At 52.2% G+C, this 15,897-nt stretch overlaps 1 protein-coding gene across 5 annotated transcripts; it reads left to right on the top strand.

Annotated features, from left to right (window-relative positions):
• Positions 1–457: 457 nt before the first annotated feature.
• Positions 458–15,892, top strand: TEAD2 (TEA domain transcription factor 2). Of its 5 annotated transcripts, none has more exons than XM_061174560.1 (13): positions 458–526; positions 2,206–2,443; positions 2,838–2,902; positions 3,370–3,432; positions 4,573–4,584; positions 4,811–4,918; positions 5,013–5,071; positions 8,093–8,157; positions 9,209–9,357; positions 11,737–11,910; positions 13,562–13,723; positions 14,389–14,541; positions 15,082–15,892. In XM_061174560.1, the coding sequence occupies exons 2-13, from the start codon at positions 2,212–2,214 to the stop codon at positions 15,193–15,195; spliced, it is 1,356 nt and encodes a 451-aa protein (XP_061030543.1). In that variant the 5' UTR covers positions 458–526; positions 2,206–2,211; the 3' UTR covers positions 15,196–15,892. The 5 variants fall into 5 exon arrangements, with proteins under 5 accessions (XP_061030543.1, XP_061030546.1, XP_061030542.1 ...); XM_061174563.1 differs by having other exon boundaries at positions 505–530; positions 13,562–13,684; XM_061174559.1 differs by having other exon boundaries at positions 505–530.
• Positions 15,893–15,897: the final 5 nt, after the last annotated feature.

The following is a 15,897-nucleotide window of genomic DNA, read 5'->3' as shown; positions in this document are numbered from 1 at the left end:
AGAAATCAGTGGAAACCAAGCAAGAACCCATCCCCATACCTCTAATCTCAAAAATATACTTGAGGCTGAACAGGATTCTTTTGTGTTCCTATCAATCACTTCCACATCTCCAACACACAAACTACACTAGAGGGTAGCCAGGAGTCCAGGCCCCCAGACCATTCCTCCTCCAGACTCAGGAATCTTGGCCCCCAGTTTCCTTCTCTCTCAGATACAGACAAGTTTCCTGGTCCCCATCAATCCTCCCTCAGACCCAGGTGTCCAGACCCCCAATTCTCCTCCTTTCTCAGGGATCCAAGCATCAGAATCCCGAAATTCTCACCAGGCCCCAGCTAGACTTCACCTGTCTTTTCCCAAAGCAAAAATCCTCCCCCAGACTGTCACCGTCGGATCCCCCTTCCCGCTGTCCGGCGCCCGGACCCGCCCCCCCTCCGGTCCCTCCCACTTTTCCCAAACAAAGCTCCCGGGCAACTTTCTCCCTCGCAGCGCCCCGCCCGCCCGCGGCTCCCCAGCCCCAGGCCGGGAGGTAGGTAGGAAGGCGCCGGCGGGAGTCGGGGATCCTGCTTTGGGGTGTGTGAGTTCGGGTGGGAAGTTATGCGTTATGAGTTGAGGTGTTTGTGGGACCGTCTCTGAATTGCTTGCAGCCCTCTTTTTGCCGGGGGGGCCCGAGTTTGCGCTCGTGACTGAGTCTAAGTGTGGAGTTGGAACTTTCGCCAGAGTTGGGGTGTCTGTTGATGGGTCTGAGTTTGGGAGTGTGCGCCTGGGAGTCGGTGAGGACTGGGGACTGTGGGGGAAATGTCTTTGGAGGTATCGGTTTCAAGTGAGAAAGGGCCCCATGCTTGTTTCTGATCGAATTGGTTTGTGTGTGTCATTTGTGGGCGCCTGGTCCTCCTCATGGAGAAAGGAGGCCTCCTGGGTGGCAGAAGGGGGGGCTACGGTGCTTTCTGGATCTTCAGTCTTGTCTCTTTGGAGGTTTGGGGCCTGGGGCAGGAAATTAGTGGGGACCTTTCTGACTCAGCTCCTCTGTCCCTTTGTCTGGCCACATGGGGGAGAGCTGGGCTGGGATTTTGGCCTACGGGGGTCCTGAATGCCTCAGCGCCACTGGGCTCGGCCAGGGGTCTTTGTCTGGGCCGGAGCTCCGGGGTCCGAGGAAGGAGGGGGTTGGGGGCCTGGACTCTGGGGTCCTGGGAAAGCTGTGGAAGACGTGGAACCGCCAGGGAGGCGGGATCTGACTGTATTGGAAAAAGTTTTCCCCTGTTCCCGGCCTCCGGAAAGTCACTGGGAACTTGAGTTGGATCCGAGCCCATGCCGCGGGGCGGGGGGGTGGGGGGGAGGTGGGGGAGGAAGGGGAGGGAAGGGGCGGGGCCGGGGGCCAGAGAGGAGGCGCCCTCGCTGGCCAGCCCCTCCCCTGATGGGGGTTGTGGGAAACTGGGGGAGGGGACGCCTGGGCCCTTTGTTCTGACTCTCCTGATGGCAGGGCGCCCCTGTCCCCCAGTCTGTGGTTCTGTAGGTCTTTCCTGGTCTTGGCTTGAGTTTGTGCCCTGAGTCTCTGTCCCCTTCCCTCTGGGTCTCTGTCCCCCGACACTGGGTCTCTGTTCCCTCTCTCTGGGACTCTGTCCTTCTCTCTCTCTAAGTCTCTGTCCCCCTCTCTCTGGATCTCCCCTCAGCCTTACTAAGGCCTGTGCCCCTCCTTCTTTTCTAGCAGCTGCTGTTCACATCCTGGCACCTGTTCTCGGGGTGGGACTGAGAAGATCTCACCCACGTCCCCCTTCCCTGCAACTAGGCTCTGACTCCTGTCTTCTTTAAACCAGTAATCCACACCCAAATTTTCAGCCCTCCTGGACCCTAGTCATTAATTACTCTGGGGTCTTCAAGACTTCATCACAATCCAGGCTCCCTTGAGAACACAGAGGAGAACGCTCTCACCCTAAGCTTCCCCAGAAATCCAGCCCCTTTCTCCTCCAGGACCCAGGAGTCCAGGCCCCCAGTCTCCTGCTTCCCTCAGATCCAGGAGTTCGGCCTCCAGCCCCCTCCTTTCTCAGACCCAGGGGTCCAGATCCCCGAACCTCTTCTCCCTCAGATCCAAGGGTCTGGGTGCCCCCAGCCTCCTCTCTCAGACCCAGCAGTCTGGACTTCTAGCCCACTCTGCTCTGAGGTCCCTCTGGGTGGGTCAGGGGAACGTTGCTGAACTCTGTGTTCCTCCAGGCCCAGATGGGGGAACCGCGGGCTGGGGCCCCCCTGGATGATGGCAGCGGCTGGACAGGAAGTGAGGAAGGAAGCGAGGAGGGCACTGGCGGCAGTGAGGGGGCGGGGGGAGACGGGGGCCCAGACGCAGAGGGTGTCTGGAGTCCAGACATCGAGCAGAGCTTCCAGGAGGCCCTGGCCATCTACCCACCCTGTGGCCGGCGGAAAATCATCCTGTCCGATGAAGGCAAGATGTATGGTGAGTCCAGCTCGCTCTTTTGCCTTAGCCCCCACTGGTTAATAAAAATATTAAGCAACACTGATGGAGCTCTAAGCACAGTTCACATAAAAGCACATTGTATCCTCAGAATGACTCAGGTAGGAGTTAGCATCACCATTTGCACAGATGAGGAAACCAAGGCCCAGCAAGGCTAAATGATTTGCCTGAGGCCACAAAGAACCAGTGTGTGGCGGAACTGGGATTTGAACCCAGGCAGCCTGGCTCCAAAGCCTGCAGTCATAACTCCTCTCCCTTATAGCCCCCGGCTTGCTGTGGACCTCTGGGAAATGTTGCTTCTCTCTCCTTCCCTGGTGTCCTCTCTGTTGGGAAGTTCTGCTGAAGGTCTAACTCTGTTCCATCTTTGACTTTTCAGGTCGGAATGAACTGATTGCCCGCTATATCAAGCTGAGAACAGGGAAGACTCGAACTCGCAAACAGGTCTCAGGACTGCCTTGTGGGCTTCTGTTTGGAGTGGGCTTGTCTTGTCAGGGTCAGCCTACCAGCAGATTCACGTTAGAGGAGAGGCTTGTTCACGTGTTTTTGTCTTTTCTTTTGGCCCCTTTGTTAGTACACTCTAACTGTGCCTATTTTGGTGTAGTTCTCTTAGCAGTTGCATGAGAACTAGAGGGTAAGACAGACCAGAAGAGCCAAAGAGAAAAGGATGGGGAAGAGAAATAAGACCCGGATTTGCTGGGTCTGGGGATGATCAGTAGTGCTAGTGAGAAAAGAATAGCCTTTATGGACACATCTGTGTTCTTACGCTCCAAGACAGCTGGCACTTTCTATGTATTTGTCATCTTTTGTGTTTCAGCAGCTCCGTGGGGCACCTGGAGGGAGGGAAGGGGTACGGGAGGCAAGGGGTGAGTGGCTGTGGCCTGAATCTGCTTCTTTGTCACTCCCTTCAGGTCTCTAGTCATATCCAGGTTTTGGCCCGAAGGAAATCGAGGGAAATCCAGTCCAAGCTCAAGGTAGAGGTCAAAGGACCGTGGCAGACACCCTGAGAGGGAGGCAGAGACCTTGAGAGGGGGGATAGAGACCCAGAGAGAGGAGGACAGGGACCCAGAGAGAGGGGGACAGAGACCTGGGTGGAGGGGATAGAGACCCAGAGAGAGAGGGGCAACAGAGGTCCAAAGAAAGAGGGAGAGACCCAGGGTGGGGGACAGAGACCCGGAGATGGGGACAGAGTCACACAGAGAGGTAGACAGATGGGGGGAGCAGAGACCCAAGGTGGGGGTTAGTGGCCCAGCAAGGGGGTGAATAGAGACCCTGGGTAAGAAGAGTGTCATAGAGAGAGGGGCACCGAGATTTAGCTTAGGACAGGCAAGAAGGATGGGGCGTCGGGCCTGTCCTCTGACTACTGGGGTCTTCACCCTCCCTCTCCTCTCCTCCCCCCTCCCCTCCCCTCACTGCCTTCTCCCTCTTATGCTGTGAGGATCTCCTCCTTGTCTCCTTCTGCTTCATCTTTCCATGTTGCCTGCCTGCATTTTCTGTGCCCAGAAATCTTCATTTCCTTTTGGAGATGTTCATATCCCTTTTCTTTTTTGCATCCTCTGGATTTCCTGTTCCCTCTTGGCCTGAGACCTTCATTTTCTACTCCTCTGAGTATGGGGTCTTTTCTGCCTCTTCCTTAGGACTTGGGGACCACTACTTCTTGTTCTTTTTGTGCCCAGAAAGAAGCCTCCCCATCCTTTTTCTTTAAGTCTGAAAACCTTCACTCCCAGTCTTTGGTCTTTTCTGGACCTCACTGTCCCCCTCTGTCCTGTCTGGGCTGGGAAACCTTCACCGTCTCTTCTCTCTGGGTCTAAAAGTCTCATTTCCTGTTGCCTGTGTATTCGGAAACCTCCACTTCCGGCTCTTTCTGAACCTAGAAACCCTCATTGCTGTCTTTTATTCTGGGCATGGGAACCCCTTTCCTCCTCTAGGCCTGGCTTTCTCTACTTTCTGTTCTATATTCATCCCTTGCTCCCCCTTCCTCCCATCACTCAGCTCAGGGTGGCTGGGCTGTAGGGGTTGGGAGGGCAGGAAGGTGGAGTGGGGCAGTCCAGGCCTCATTTCCTAAGTCATGTTTTCTTTCTTCCTTTGGCACCCTCCCCCACCCCCATGGGCAGGCCCTGAATGTGGTAAGTACCCTTGCCCATCCTCCCACCCTCTCCCTTTCCCAGACATTCCTGAGGAGGCCAGGAGGGGCAGGGGGCTGTAGTGAGAGGGATTTGGACCCTCACCCAACCCTTTGCCTTGGCTCCCCAACTCTGCATCTCCGCGGGCTTGCCCTGCCATGTCATTGTCCCACCCTTCCTGTATCGACTGGGACTTCCTGCTAACATGGACCTCCAACTTTTCCTCCAGGACCAGGTGTCCAAGGACAAGGCTTTCCAGACAATGGCCACCATGTCCTCAGCCCAGCTCATCTCAGCACCTTCCCTGCAGGCCAAACTTGGTCCCGCCGGTCCTCAGGTGGCCTGGGTTGGGGATTGTGGGGTTCAGGGCTGGAGGGGTGGGGTGGAGTTTCAACAGGAAATTGATTGAGCCCCCTTCTTTGTCTTTTCAGGCCCCAGAGCTTTTCCAGTTTTGGTCGGGGGGTTCTGGGCCCCCCTGGAATGTTCCAGAGTAAGTACTTGCTATTCTGGCTCAGCACCTGCTCCCCCTCCGCCCACCTCCAGCCCTTTCTCACCCCATCTTCCAGCTCCCAACTCTCTTGTGAGCATAGATTCTGGAGTCAGGCTATCTGCATTTGAATCCCAGGGAGGAGGCTGGGACAGTGGTCCGGAGAAGAGGACTAGGTCTGAGCTGGGATAGTGAGGAGGGGATGGGGAAGAGAGGAGAAGGAGGGATGGGGCTGGGGCCTGATGGACTGAGAAGGAGGGACGAGGCAAGGAGAGTGCTTGGGGTCTGGCTGGTGACTGGGGTTGGTGGGACCATCCAGAAATGTGCAACCTGGGGGAGGAGTGGGTTTGAGGAGGAAATAAGCTCAGCATGGGATTGATTTGATGAATGTGAGGGGCCTGTAGGATGCCCATGGAGATAATGACCTCCCAGTGAGATTATCTGTCTGGGCCCCAGAGGCTCATGGGAAAGGCTTGTTCTTATCCCATAAAGGTGGTTCTTGGGCCTGAGGGTAGAGCAGGGCTCTTTATCTTCTCTCAGAGTCAGAAGGAAGAAAATGGGCCCCTTTTCAGCTCTGAGAGAGCCCTGAGGGTGACAGGATATGTTTTAAGCCTAGAAGATAGAAAGGGCCCCAGAGGCTCATGGGAAATGGAGTTTTCAGCCCATGGAGGTGGCAGTGGATCCAGGCTGGGAGAGAAAAAAGTTTGCTGGGGAGGTGCTGCTGGATGGGGACACAGGAAAGGGTCAGAACAAGTCCCTGGGGGCTGAAGGAACTACAGGTTTGCAGGGGAGAGGGTTGGGCTGGAAGGAGGGGTGGTTCAGCAAGCATCGCACTGGGCATCGGAGTCCCACCTTTTATGGAGCTGATAGTCAAATGGGGGCGACGAATGTTAATTAAATCATCACCTAAATAAACACAGAATTGAAGTGTGTGCCGTGGTGTGGAGAATCAAAACAGGTTCTTGGGTGACGGAGCGAGTTCTGGGGGTTTTTCTGAGGAGGTAACATTGAAGGCCAAGTAGGACTTAGCAAGGTATATAACGGGGTTGGGAATATTTTAGGTAGAGAAAACAGCATGTGCCAAGGCCCTGAGGTGTGAAAGTTTGGGGAGTTCCAGAAACCGAGAGAAGTAAGCCATTGGCTGGTCAGTCAGATGTTTATTGAACACCTACTAAGTGCCTGGTACTCTTTTTGTATTGGGGACCCAGCATTGAACAAATTAGAATTCCTGCTTTCGTGGAGCTTATATACTTGGAGAGGGGAGGAGACAGACAATAAACATATAGATAAATAAATAAGCATTAATAAGAAAAGAATAAATGTGGGAAATAAAGCAGGGTATATATCCTCTATTTAGACAGGGGTCATGAGAGGCCTCTTTGAGGGGGTGGCATTTGAGCAGTGGCCCTAATGGGTAAGAGGGTAGGGTATTGGGGTTTAGATTTCAGAACTGGGATGGCAAGTACTAGGTTATGGTTTCTGCGGGTTCAGGTCTAAATGTCCATGGAGTTTGTGTCTTTCTTATCCTGATCTTTTGACACTTGGCCTCTGCCTGCCCTCTGACATCTCAGTCTCCTCACCACTATCTCCTGGGCTACCCATAGGTTATTGGCTTCTAGAGCCTTGTTGTCGGATACTGCAGTCACTAGCCACATGTGGTTATTGAAATTTAAGTTAATTAAAATTAAATAAGCATTCACTTCCTTGGGAATTCCCTGGCGGTAGAGTGGTTAGGACTCGGCGCTTTCACTGCTGTGGACCAGGTTCAACCCCTGGTTGGGAAGATCCCGCAAGCCGCTCAGCGTGGCCAAAAAAAAGAATTCAGTTCCTCAAATACCGTAGCCACATTCATACTCAGTAGTCACAGGTCATGTGCTCAGTAGCCACATGTGGCCAGTGGCTACTGTATTGGATGGCACAGATACAGAACATTTCCATCATCGCAGAAAATTCTATTGGACAGCCCTGCTTTATTTTATTTTATTTTTTAAACATTTATTTTATTGAAGTATAGTTGATTTACAATGTGTTAATTTCCGCTGTACAGCAAAGTGATTCAGTTATATATAAATACATTCTTTTTCATATTCTTTCCATTATGGTTTATCACAGTATATTGAATATAGTTACCTGAGCTATACAGTAGGACCTTGTTTATCCATCCTATATGTAATAGTTTGCATCTGCTAATCCCAAACTCCCAGTCCATCCCTCCCCCACCTCTCCCCTTGGCAACCACAAGTCTGTTCTCTATGTCTGTGAGTCTGTTTCTGTTTTGTAGACATGTGCATTTGTGTCATATTTTAGATTCCACATATAAGTGATAACATACGGTATTTGTCTTTCTCTTTCTGACTTACTTCACTCAGCATGATAATCTCTAGGTCCATCCATGTCGCTGCAAATGGCATTATTTCATTCTTTTTTATGGCTGAGTTGTATTCACTGTGTACATGTACCACATCTTCTTTATCCGTTCATCTGTTGATGGATGCTTAGGTTGCTTCTGTGTTTGGCTGTTGGGAATTGGACAACACTGCTTTAGATTCTGTTGTGCTTCACCTCCACCCTGAACTTTTGCCTGATGTCCCGCTGGTCATTTTCTCCCTACCCTCTTGAGCCTTCAGCCTCCTCTTTCTCCAAGTTTCCTATTTGTTCTGTTTTCTCCCCACCTCTTGAGACCCCATTTGTGTTCTCTTTTTGCCATTTTGTGAGAGGCACCAAAATATCCTCAAGACCACAGGCTTTGTGGTTGGGACTGATCTGGGTTTGAGCCCAGGCTCCACCATGCCAGCTGTGTGACTTTGGGCGGGTCAGTTGACCCCTGTTTGTCTCAGTTTCCTCCTATGCAAAATGAGAAGAGCAGTAATCACACCTACCTCATATAGGCTGTGAGGCTTCAGTGAAATGGTGCCCATAATGTGCTTGCACAGGCTCTGGCTTGTCATGGCCCCTCAGTAAATGTTAGCTGGTACGATTAGCATCTTTCCTTCTTACTGACCACCAGTTTCCTTTCTCCTTTAGTGTGAAGCCATTCTCGCAGACACCGTTCTCCTTGTCACTGACTCCTCCATCTACTGACCTCCCAGGTAAGAGCCTGTTCTCCACCCTCTCTTGTTTTCCCCTCTCTCTTCTCAGCCCTGACTGCCTTTCCTTCAACCTTCCATTGATCAGGGGATACATTCTTACTGAGATCCAGCTCTCAGGCAGGGCCTGTGGGGGTATGGAAAGATGAGTCACAGAATTTATAGTGGTTAAGAGCCTGGCCTCTGTAGCCAGATCTACTGAGTTTATGGTCTGTCACTTGCTAACCTAAAGGACATCAGGGACATTGATATATTAATCAAGATTCTTTAGCTGCACGTGACAGAAACCCAAATCAAGCTAGATGACCAAAAAAAAAAAAAAGGAGGAATTTATTGGTTCAGGTAAATGATATTTCAGGAGTTATGGCTTCAGGCATGGCTGGATCCAGGGGCTCAAATGGTAGCATCAGGACTTGCTTGGGTCTGCTTTCCTCTGTGGTGGCTTCATTCCCAGGCAGGCTCTGCCCACCTGGTAGCAAAGATGGCTTCCAGAAGTCCATGCTGATGTGGTCCTAAGAACTCACATTGGTGAAAGAGAGCTCTCAGGTTCCACAGATTCATCAATTGGGAATGCTTTTGGCTGCAAGTTACAGAATATCCAAATTAACAGTGCCTTAAATAGTAAAGGCTTTAATGATTCCACATAACAAAAAGTCTGGAGGTGGGCTGCTCCTGTGCTGGTTCAGCAGCTCAGCAATATCAGGACTGGCATCTCTATAGGTCTCTTGGCCTCTGTTTTATTATCCCAAGATGGCTGTTGTGACTCCAGGCATCACATCCCAAGCAGGACTTGGCCAGAGCCAAAAGCTTTCTCCTCCCAAAGTTCTGTCTTTTTCATTCAGGAAGAAACTCCTTCCCAGAAGCCCCCCAGCAGATTTCCCCTAACGTCTCATTGGCCAGGACTGTGTCACATGGCCACCTCTAGCTGCAAGGGAGGCTGGGAAAGTGAGTATTTAGCTTTTTCAGCTTCTAAGTGGAGGCAGGCAAGAGAGAACAGTGCTTGATATATTCAATAAATGTTAGCAATTATTATTGTTTGTTCTTCTCTCTCTAGGGTACGAGCCCCCCCAAGCCCTCTCATCTCCTGCTTTGCCCCCACCTGCCCCATCACCCCCAGCCTGGCAGGCTCGGGCTCTGGGCACTGCTCGGTTGCAGCTGGTGGAGTTCTCGGCCTTTGTGGAACCTCCGGATGCAGCTGACTCTGTGAGTGAAATTTTGGGATAGTCACTGGGGGGTTTTGGAATGAAGGGGGTTATAGGAAGGGAAAGCATAAAGCAGGGGTTCTCAAATTTTAGCATGTATCAGAATAACATGGAGAGCTTGTTAAAACACAGATTGCTAGGCCCACCCTTGGAATTTCTGATTCAGTTGGTCTGGTGTAGGATCTGAGAATTTGCATTTCTAACAAGCTCGCAGGTGATGTTGATGCTGCTGGTCCAGGGACCACACTTTGAGAACTATGGGAATAAAGGAAGTGGAAGGTCATGGGGTCATGGATTGGAAAGGCCAGAGAAATCATCCAGGACATCGTTCATTCATTCAGTAAACATTTTTGAGTGCCTACTGTGTGCCAGGCTTTGGGGTGGATACTGGGAGCCTGGAGAAGAAAATCTGTTTCTAGGTGCCAGCTTTCCTGGCCTAGGATGGAGACAGATGCCATATTAGTCAGAGTGGACTGACTGTTAGAAGAAATAATTCCCAACCCTCAGGGACTGAACAACATAGAAGTTTCTCACTCATTAACATGTCAGTGTGGCTGGTCGGTAGGAGCCTTACACACAGTGATTTGGGGAATCCAGGCTTCTACCATTTTGCGGCTCTGCCATTTTCTAGGGCTTCAGAAGATGCTGCTGGATGCTCTGCATCTGGCTGGCATATGGTGGAAGGCAGAGAGTCAAGACTTATGCAGGTTTTATGAATCTGGCTTGGAAGTGGCAACTATCAGGTCTGCTCACATCCCATTGGCCAGAACTTAGTCACGTGGTCACACCTAACTGCAAAGGAGCCTGGGAAATGTAGTTTAGCTGTGTGAAAAGGAACTGGGATTTGTGAACACAGCAGTCTCTGCCATAGTGACCTAAACGCCAGTTGCTGTATATCGTGGTCCTGGTAAAACCCAAGTCAGATGAGATTAAAACCCTCCCATCTCACTTGGAACAAAAGCTAAAGTCCTTTCAGTTGCCTACATAGCTCTGGTTGATCTGACCCTCATTCCTGTTCTGATCTTACCTCCTGCCCTCTCACCCTTGTTTACTCTGCTCTGCCACACTGACCTCCATGCCCTTTCTCAAACATGCCAGGCCCACTCTTGGTTCAGGGCCTTTGCATCTGGATGTCCTTTCCCCAGATATCCCCATTCTCTCCCTCCATTCATTCAGGCCTTTGCTTGATTGTCTTCTCAGACTGGCTTTTCCAAGTCACTTTATGGAAAATGACAGTCTTGCCCGCATTACTATGCTTTATTTTTTCATAGCATGTGTCACTCTCTGAAGGTTATATTATCCATGGAATGATTTAAAAAAATTTCTGTCCCTGCCAGTAGTTCCATGAGGTAAGGGACTTTGCCCTTGTAGCCCTGGGACCCAGAATAGTGCCTGCACACAGTAGGTCTCTCGACCGATGTCTGTTGAATAGCAAGTATGTGCTGGGATAGGGGAAGCTCATATTTCTGTGGGTGTACAGAGGAGTAATTATACCTGGGGAGTGAGTGAAGACTTCCCTGAGACGAATTTGCCATGTGCAGAACTGGATGTTTCAGACACAGAGAGAGAAACAGCATGAAGTTTTCAGGGAAACAAATAATTGAATATGGCAGGAGCTGGTGAGGCTGCAGATAGGTGGGTAGGTGCTTGTTCTGGAGGAGCTGGCATTGCCAAGCTGAGTGAGGGACCCAGACTTTGTTTAGAGGGTAATGGGGAACCACGGAAAAGGTGGGGTATAGAGATGCCATCTGACTGCAATCAAGGGAGGCTTTCAGGAAGAGGCAGATTTGGATGGACTTGGGCCTGGAAAGACAGAAGGAGGATTTGTATTGGAAGAGAAGAAGGGGAATATTTTCAGGGTATGGACAGAAGTGATAAGAATAAGAACAGATAGGAAGTCCTGATGTGGGCTCTGTGGATTTCCACCCATCCATCCATCCATCCATGAACACCTACTCAATACAGGGCCAGGTTGAGGGGGTGTGGGCTTTGTCTGAGGGGTACTGGGGAGCCATGGGAGGATTATGAGCAGGGGAGGGCCAGGGTTAGCTCTGTAGCCATGGGAGTGAAGAACTGAAGAGGAGATTGGAGGCTGGGAGGCCAGGGAGAAGGCTGGGGTGAGGGTGGGAGAGGACAGGGCTGTGGGGATGGAGAGCAGGGGACAGGGCAGAGAATTGGACAGTAAGGACAGGGCTTGGGGACTGAGATACTGCAGGAGTAAAGGGGCAGCAGGGAGTAGGGACAGTGCCTGAGAGCTGGGCCCAGTGCAACAGCAAGCAGGAGCTGTGGCGATGGTGACGGGGTGTGGGATGGGCTTGGGCAGTGAGGGCTGGGGGTCCAGCCCATCTCCCACTCCTCACCCATGGCTGTCCCTCCTCAGTACCAGAGGCACCTGTTCGTACACATCAGCCAGCACTGCCCCAGCCCCGGAGCGCCCCCCCTCGAGAGTGTGGACGTCCGGCAGATCTATGACAAATTCCCTGAGAAAAAGGGTGGTCTGCGGGAGCTGTATGATCGTGGGCCCCCCCACGCCTTCTTCCTGGTCAAGTTCTGGGTGAGTTCCACCACCAAAAACAAAAGTGCTCACAAATCACGTGGCCTCCTAGCTAAGGCCACTGGCTCTAACGGAGAGTCTCAGGACTTACCAGGTCAGCCTGGGCCTTACCAGTCCTCATGGCTCAGAGTGTCAGCCCCCTCAGCAGCAAGGAACACCAAGGAGTTTTGGATGGGACCAGTGCAGGTGTAGAGACCTCCAGCCTCCCCAGGTCCCACTAGACTTTGCCACACCCAGTCACGCGACTGATATGGCCCTGGGGATTTGCTTGTGACATTTCAGACTTCCGTATATCCCACCTGACCACACCAAACCTTGTTGCTAAGGAATGGCTCCTTCCCCTTAGCAAATGAATCCTGGAGTGTTTGGTCTCTAAAGAGGGGACGAGGCTTTACTGGGTTTCACCAGACCCTGTTGCTAAGAATGTCTGGCCTTGAGGAAGCGACTGAAGGAGCTGGGGAGTGGCTTTGTAAAGTCCTGTATTTATTTAGCAATCATTTATTGAGCACTTAATGTATATAAGCCCTAAGCCAGGTATGTAATTGTGAATAAGAGGGTTTCTTAGGCTTATTTGGTGTGGTGTCCAGTACAATGACTGCTGCTATAGGGGTTCAATCAATATTGTGAATGTTTAGGTCGTGCTAACTCTTGTGGTAACCAGGGCTGTGGAGGGATCTACGTAGTCTCTGAGAAGGAAAGCCCATAGCTTCCATGGTTATGAAGCATTCTGGTATGTGATGTGGAGGCCTGAGACGGCTCTGAGGATGTGCTGCTGAAGTTTTAGGCATTGCTAGGGCTTAAGACAGGCCTCACAAGGTCCCAGGTCTGGAGAGCAACCCTTCAGAAGCCCAGTATGTGAAGGGCTGCAGGGGAGTGGCCGGGAAGACCTTCTGTTTTCTTTGGCTTCACAAGGCCCTGTTGCCAGGGTGATGGATGGAGTCAGGTCTCTGGGGAGAGGACTAAACCACCCTGGAGAATGACCTGACCAAGTTAGCAACTACAGTTAGGAAAAGGAAGAGATGTGCCTCCCAGGAAGGCGACCAAGGGGCTCAGACCAAAGGTGTGATGGGGTCTTAGGCTTCATTAGGCTCCACTTGACCTAATGGACTGTCTGCCAGTTGGCCACTGGGGTCATGAAGGGATCTGACATCTGAGAATTGGCTGAAAGGGCCTGGGAGAGTTTTCTAGAGAGGAGTCAGGCTTCCCCAGACTTCACCATGCCCCGTTGCTAGGGAATAGCCACTTGTCTTAGCAACCAGGGTCAGGAAGGGCCCTGAGGGAGAGCCTCTGGTTGCTAGGGAATAGCTGCCTCCTTAGTAACCAGGCCCTTGGAAGGGGCTGAACTCCTGAGTTGGGGGTTTCAGGAGAAAAAGTTGAATTCCAGGGCCTCTTTGGTGGGGAAGTTACTGAGGAGAGAGGGTCAGGACCATGGGGGACCCAGATATCTTTAACACTGATGGAAGGAACGGTGGGTCTTCTCCAGAAACTGGCCCATGGAGAGGTGGGGGACTTTAAATGTTGAGGAAGAGAGATGGGCAACTGCAGGGCAATGGGTGACACCAGGCCATGCAGCAGAGTTCCCACTTTAGAAGAGTCCCCACTGTTTATAAGGGACACCCCCTCCAACTTACCTGTGCCTCCCCATCCCCAGGCGGACCTGAACTGGGGCCCGAGTGGCGAGGAGGTGGGGGCCGGCGGTAGCAGTGGTGGCTTCTATGGAGTGAGCAGCCAGTACGAGAGCCTGGAGCACATGACCCTCACCTGTTCCTCCAAGGTCTGCTCCTTTGGCAAGCAGGTGGTGGAGAAGGTGGAGGTGAGGCTGGAGGGGTGGAGCTCTGGGCGGGTGAGCGCCCAGCCACCTGCCACTTTGGGGGTGCAGACTAAATGGACTGGGAGCCATGACAGCTCAGGCCTTTGGGGGTCTGCATGGTGGGTGGGGGGTGTCCTAACCTCTTTAATGCACGGGCTTAGAGCTAATCCGGAGTTCCACAGTGATGTGTAGGGGTCACTTTGAGGGTTTAAAGATACTGTGTGGTACAGAGATTTACAGTCACTAAGATTCAAAAGGTTCTTGTGGATTTGGAGGAGTCCGCAGGGCAAGGAGGTTCAAGGGTCACACTTAGGGGTTGCGGAGGGCTTGAGGGGGTTCTCAAGTACAGAGGTCAAATAGACTTTGAAGATCTCATGGAGGGTCTTCGGAGGGTTTGAGAGTATCTGAGGGCCTGGAGGGTTTTGAGGGTTCAGAGAACAGCTTCGAGGGGCTGGAGGGGTCCCTAGTTCCAGGCTCAGTGATCCTGAGCTGGGTACCCAAGGGTTCAGGGTCCCATCTTTGGTCACTGTGGATGGGGCAATGGAGGGAAGATGGCAGTGGGGAGTGGGTGTGGCATCTGAGAGGTGGCATGGAGTGGGGTTCAATTCCTGGGGTGACCCCTGTGTCTCTGAGTCACTGTCCTCTCCACTCCCTGTCCCCTGGTTCAGACGGAGCGTGCCCAGCTGGAGGACGGGAGGTTCGTGTACCGCCTGCTGCGCTCACCCATGTGTGAGTACCTGGTGAATTTTCTGCACAAGCTGCGGCAGCTGCCCGAGCGCTATATGATGAACAGTGTCCTGGAGAACTTCACCATCCTCCAGGTGATGCGCTGGTGCTGGGCCTGAGCAGGGACCCTGATGTGGAGGGGAGTGCCTGCAACAGACCCTCAGCCTAGGGACCCTTCACCTGGGAAACTGACACAGTGGGGACCTCACACTTGACCCTTAGCTTAGGGGACCCGTTTACCCAGGGAACTGTTATGGTGGGGATTCCACAGCATTCTCATAAAAGGGAAATTGACCTGGAGGACACCCCACAGTGGATCTTCAGCCTAGGGGACCCCCTTCACAGGGAACCTAACCTTAGCCCAGGGAACATGATATGGTAGAATCTCCTTTAACTTTGGGAAGTATGATGTGGTGGGGACCCCCTTGACCCTGTAATGTGATATAGCATCTGATGTGAGGCCCCTCCCTACTGACCCTGAGACCTAGAACCTGGCATGTTGGCATCCCATCTACCTGGGGGAACATGACATGGTGGGGATCCCTTTCTTGGGTATCCCATGATTCCTCGGGGAGGGCACAGTGTTCCTGCCCTCTCTTCCAAGCATAAACCCCTTCTCCTGGCCTCCTTGGCAGGTGGTGACAAACAGAGACACCCAGGAACTGCTGCTCTGCACCGCCTATGTCTTCGAGGTCTCCACCAGTGAGCGGGGGGCCCAGCACCACATTTACCGCCTGGTCAGGGACTGAAGGGGGGCCCCAGAAGTGGCTCACTCCCGGAATACCCTCCTCCCAGGAAGAACCTCCAGCTTTCCTCACGCTTCTTACTTGGGGGGTGGGGGGTGGGGGGTGGGCTGCTTCCTCTTAGGACCTTAAAAGCTCGGTGGTGAGTTGAATGGGCTGGGACTGAGAGGAAAGGATGGATCCTGATATTGGGACCTCACAGGGGTGTCTGAAAGGACAGATCACTCCAGAGCATTTGACACTGGGGACAGGAGTGAGACAACCCCTGGGACAGCACTGGTTTCTGTCTCTGACAGGCATCCTCCCCCTTCTCTGTTTTGGATGTTTTGGAGGGCCCCAGTTACACATTGGCTTGTCCCTCTGTTTTTCAGCACCCCCCTTCTTCCCAATCTGCCTCTCCTTACCAGCCCCATCCCGGGACCCTGATATTGAATTTTGAAGGTTAACCCTTTCTGTGCAGGAGTAGAGCCAGGTGGGCCCTGGAAATATTTTTTTTTTTTTTTAATATAACAAGAGATATTTATAAGTGGGTGTTAGGGTCGTGACTTTTTCTCAGCTGGGCAAGCAGTGGGGTGAGGCTTTTAAATCTCATGTCCTCTTCTAAATGAGCCGTGGGGCTAGACTGTGTTGCCTCCTTCTCCTCCCCTCCCCCCAAAGTGTGTTGGTTTGTGTTTTGACAGAGGATAAAGCTATTTTACCAAAACGCAG

Source organism: Eubalaena glacialis, chromosome 18, assembly GCF_028564815.1.
Source record: "Eubalaena glacialis isolate mEubGla1 chromosome 18, mEubGla1.1.hap2.+ XY, whole genome shotgun sequence".
NCBI lineage: Eukaryota > Metazoa > Chordata > Mammalia > Artiodactyla > Balaenidae > Eubalaena > Eubalaena glacialis.
This window is presented reverse-complemented; position numbering and strand designations above follow the sequence as displayed.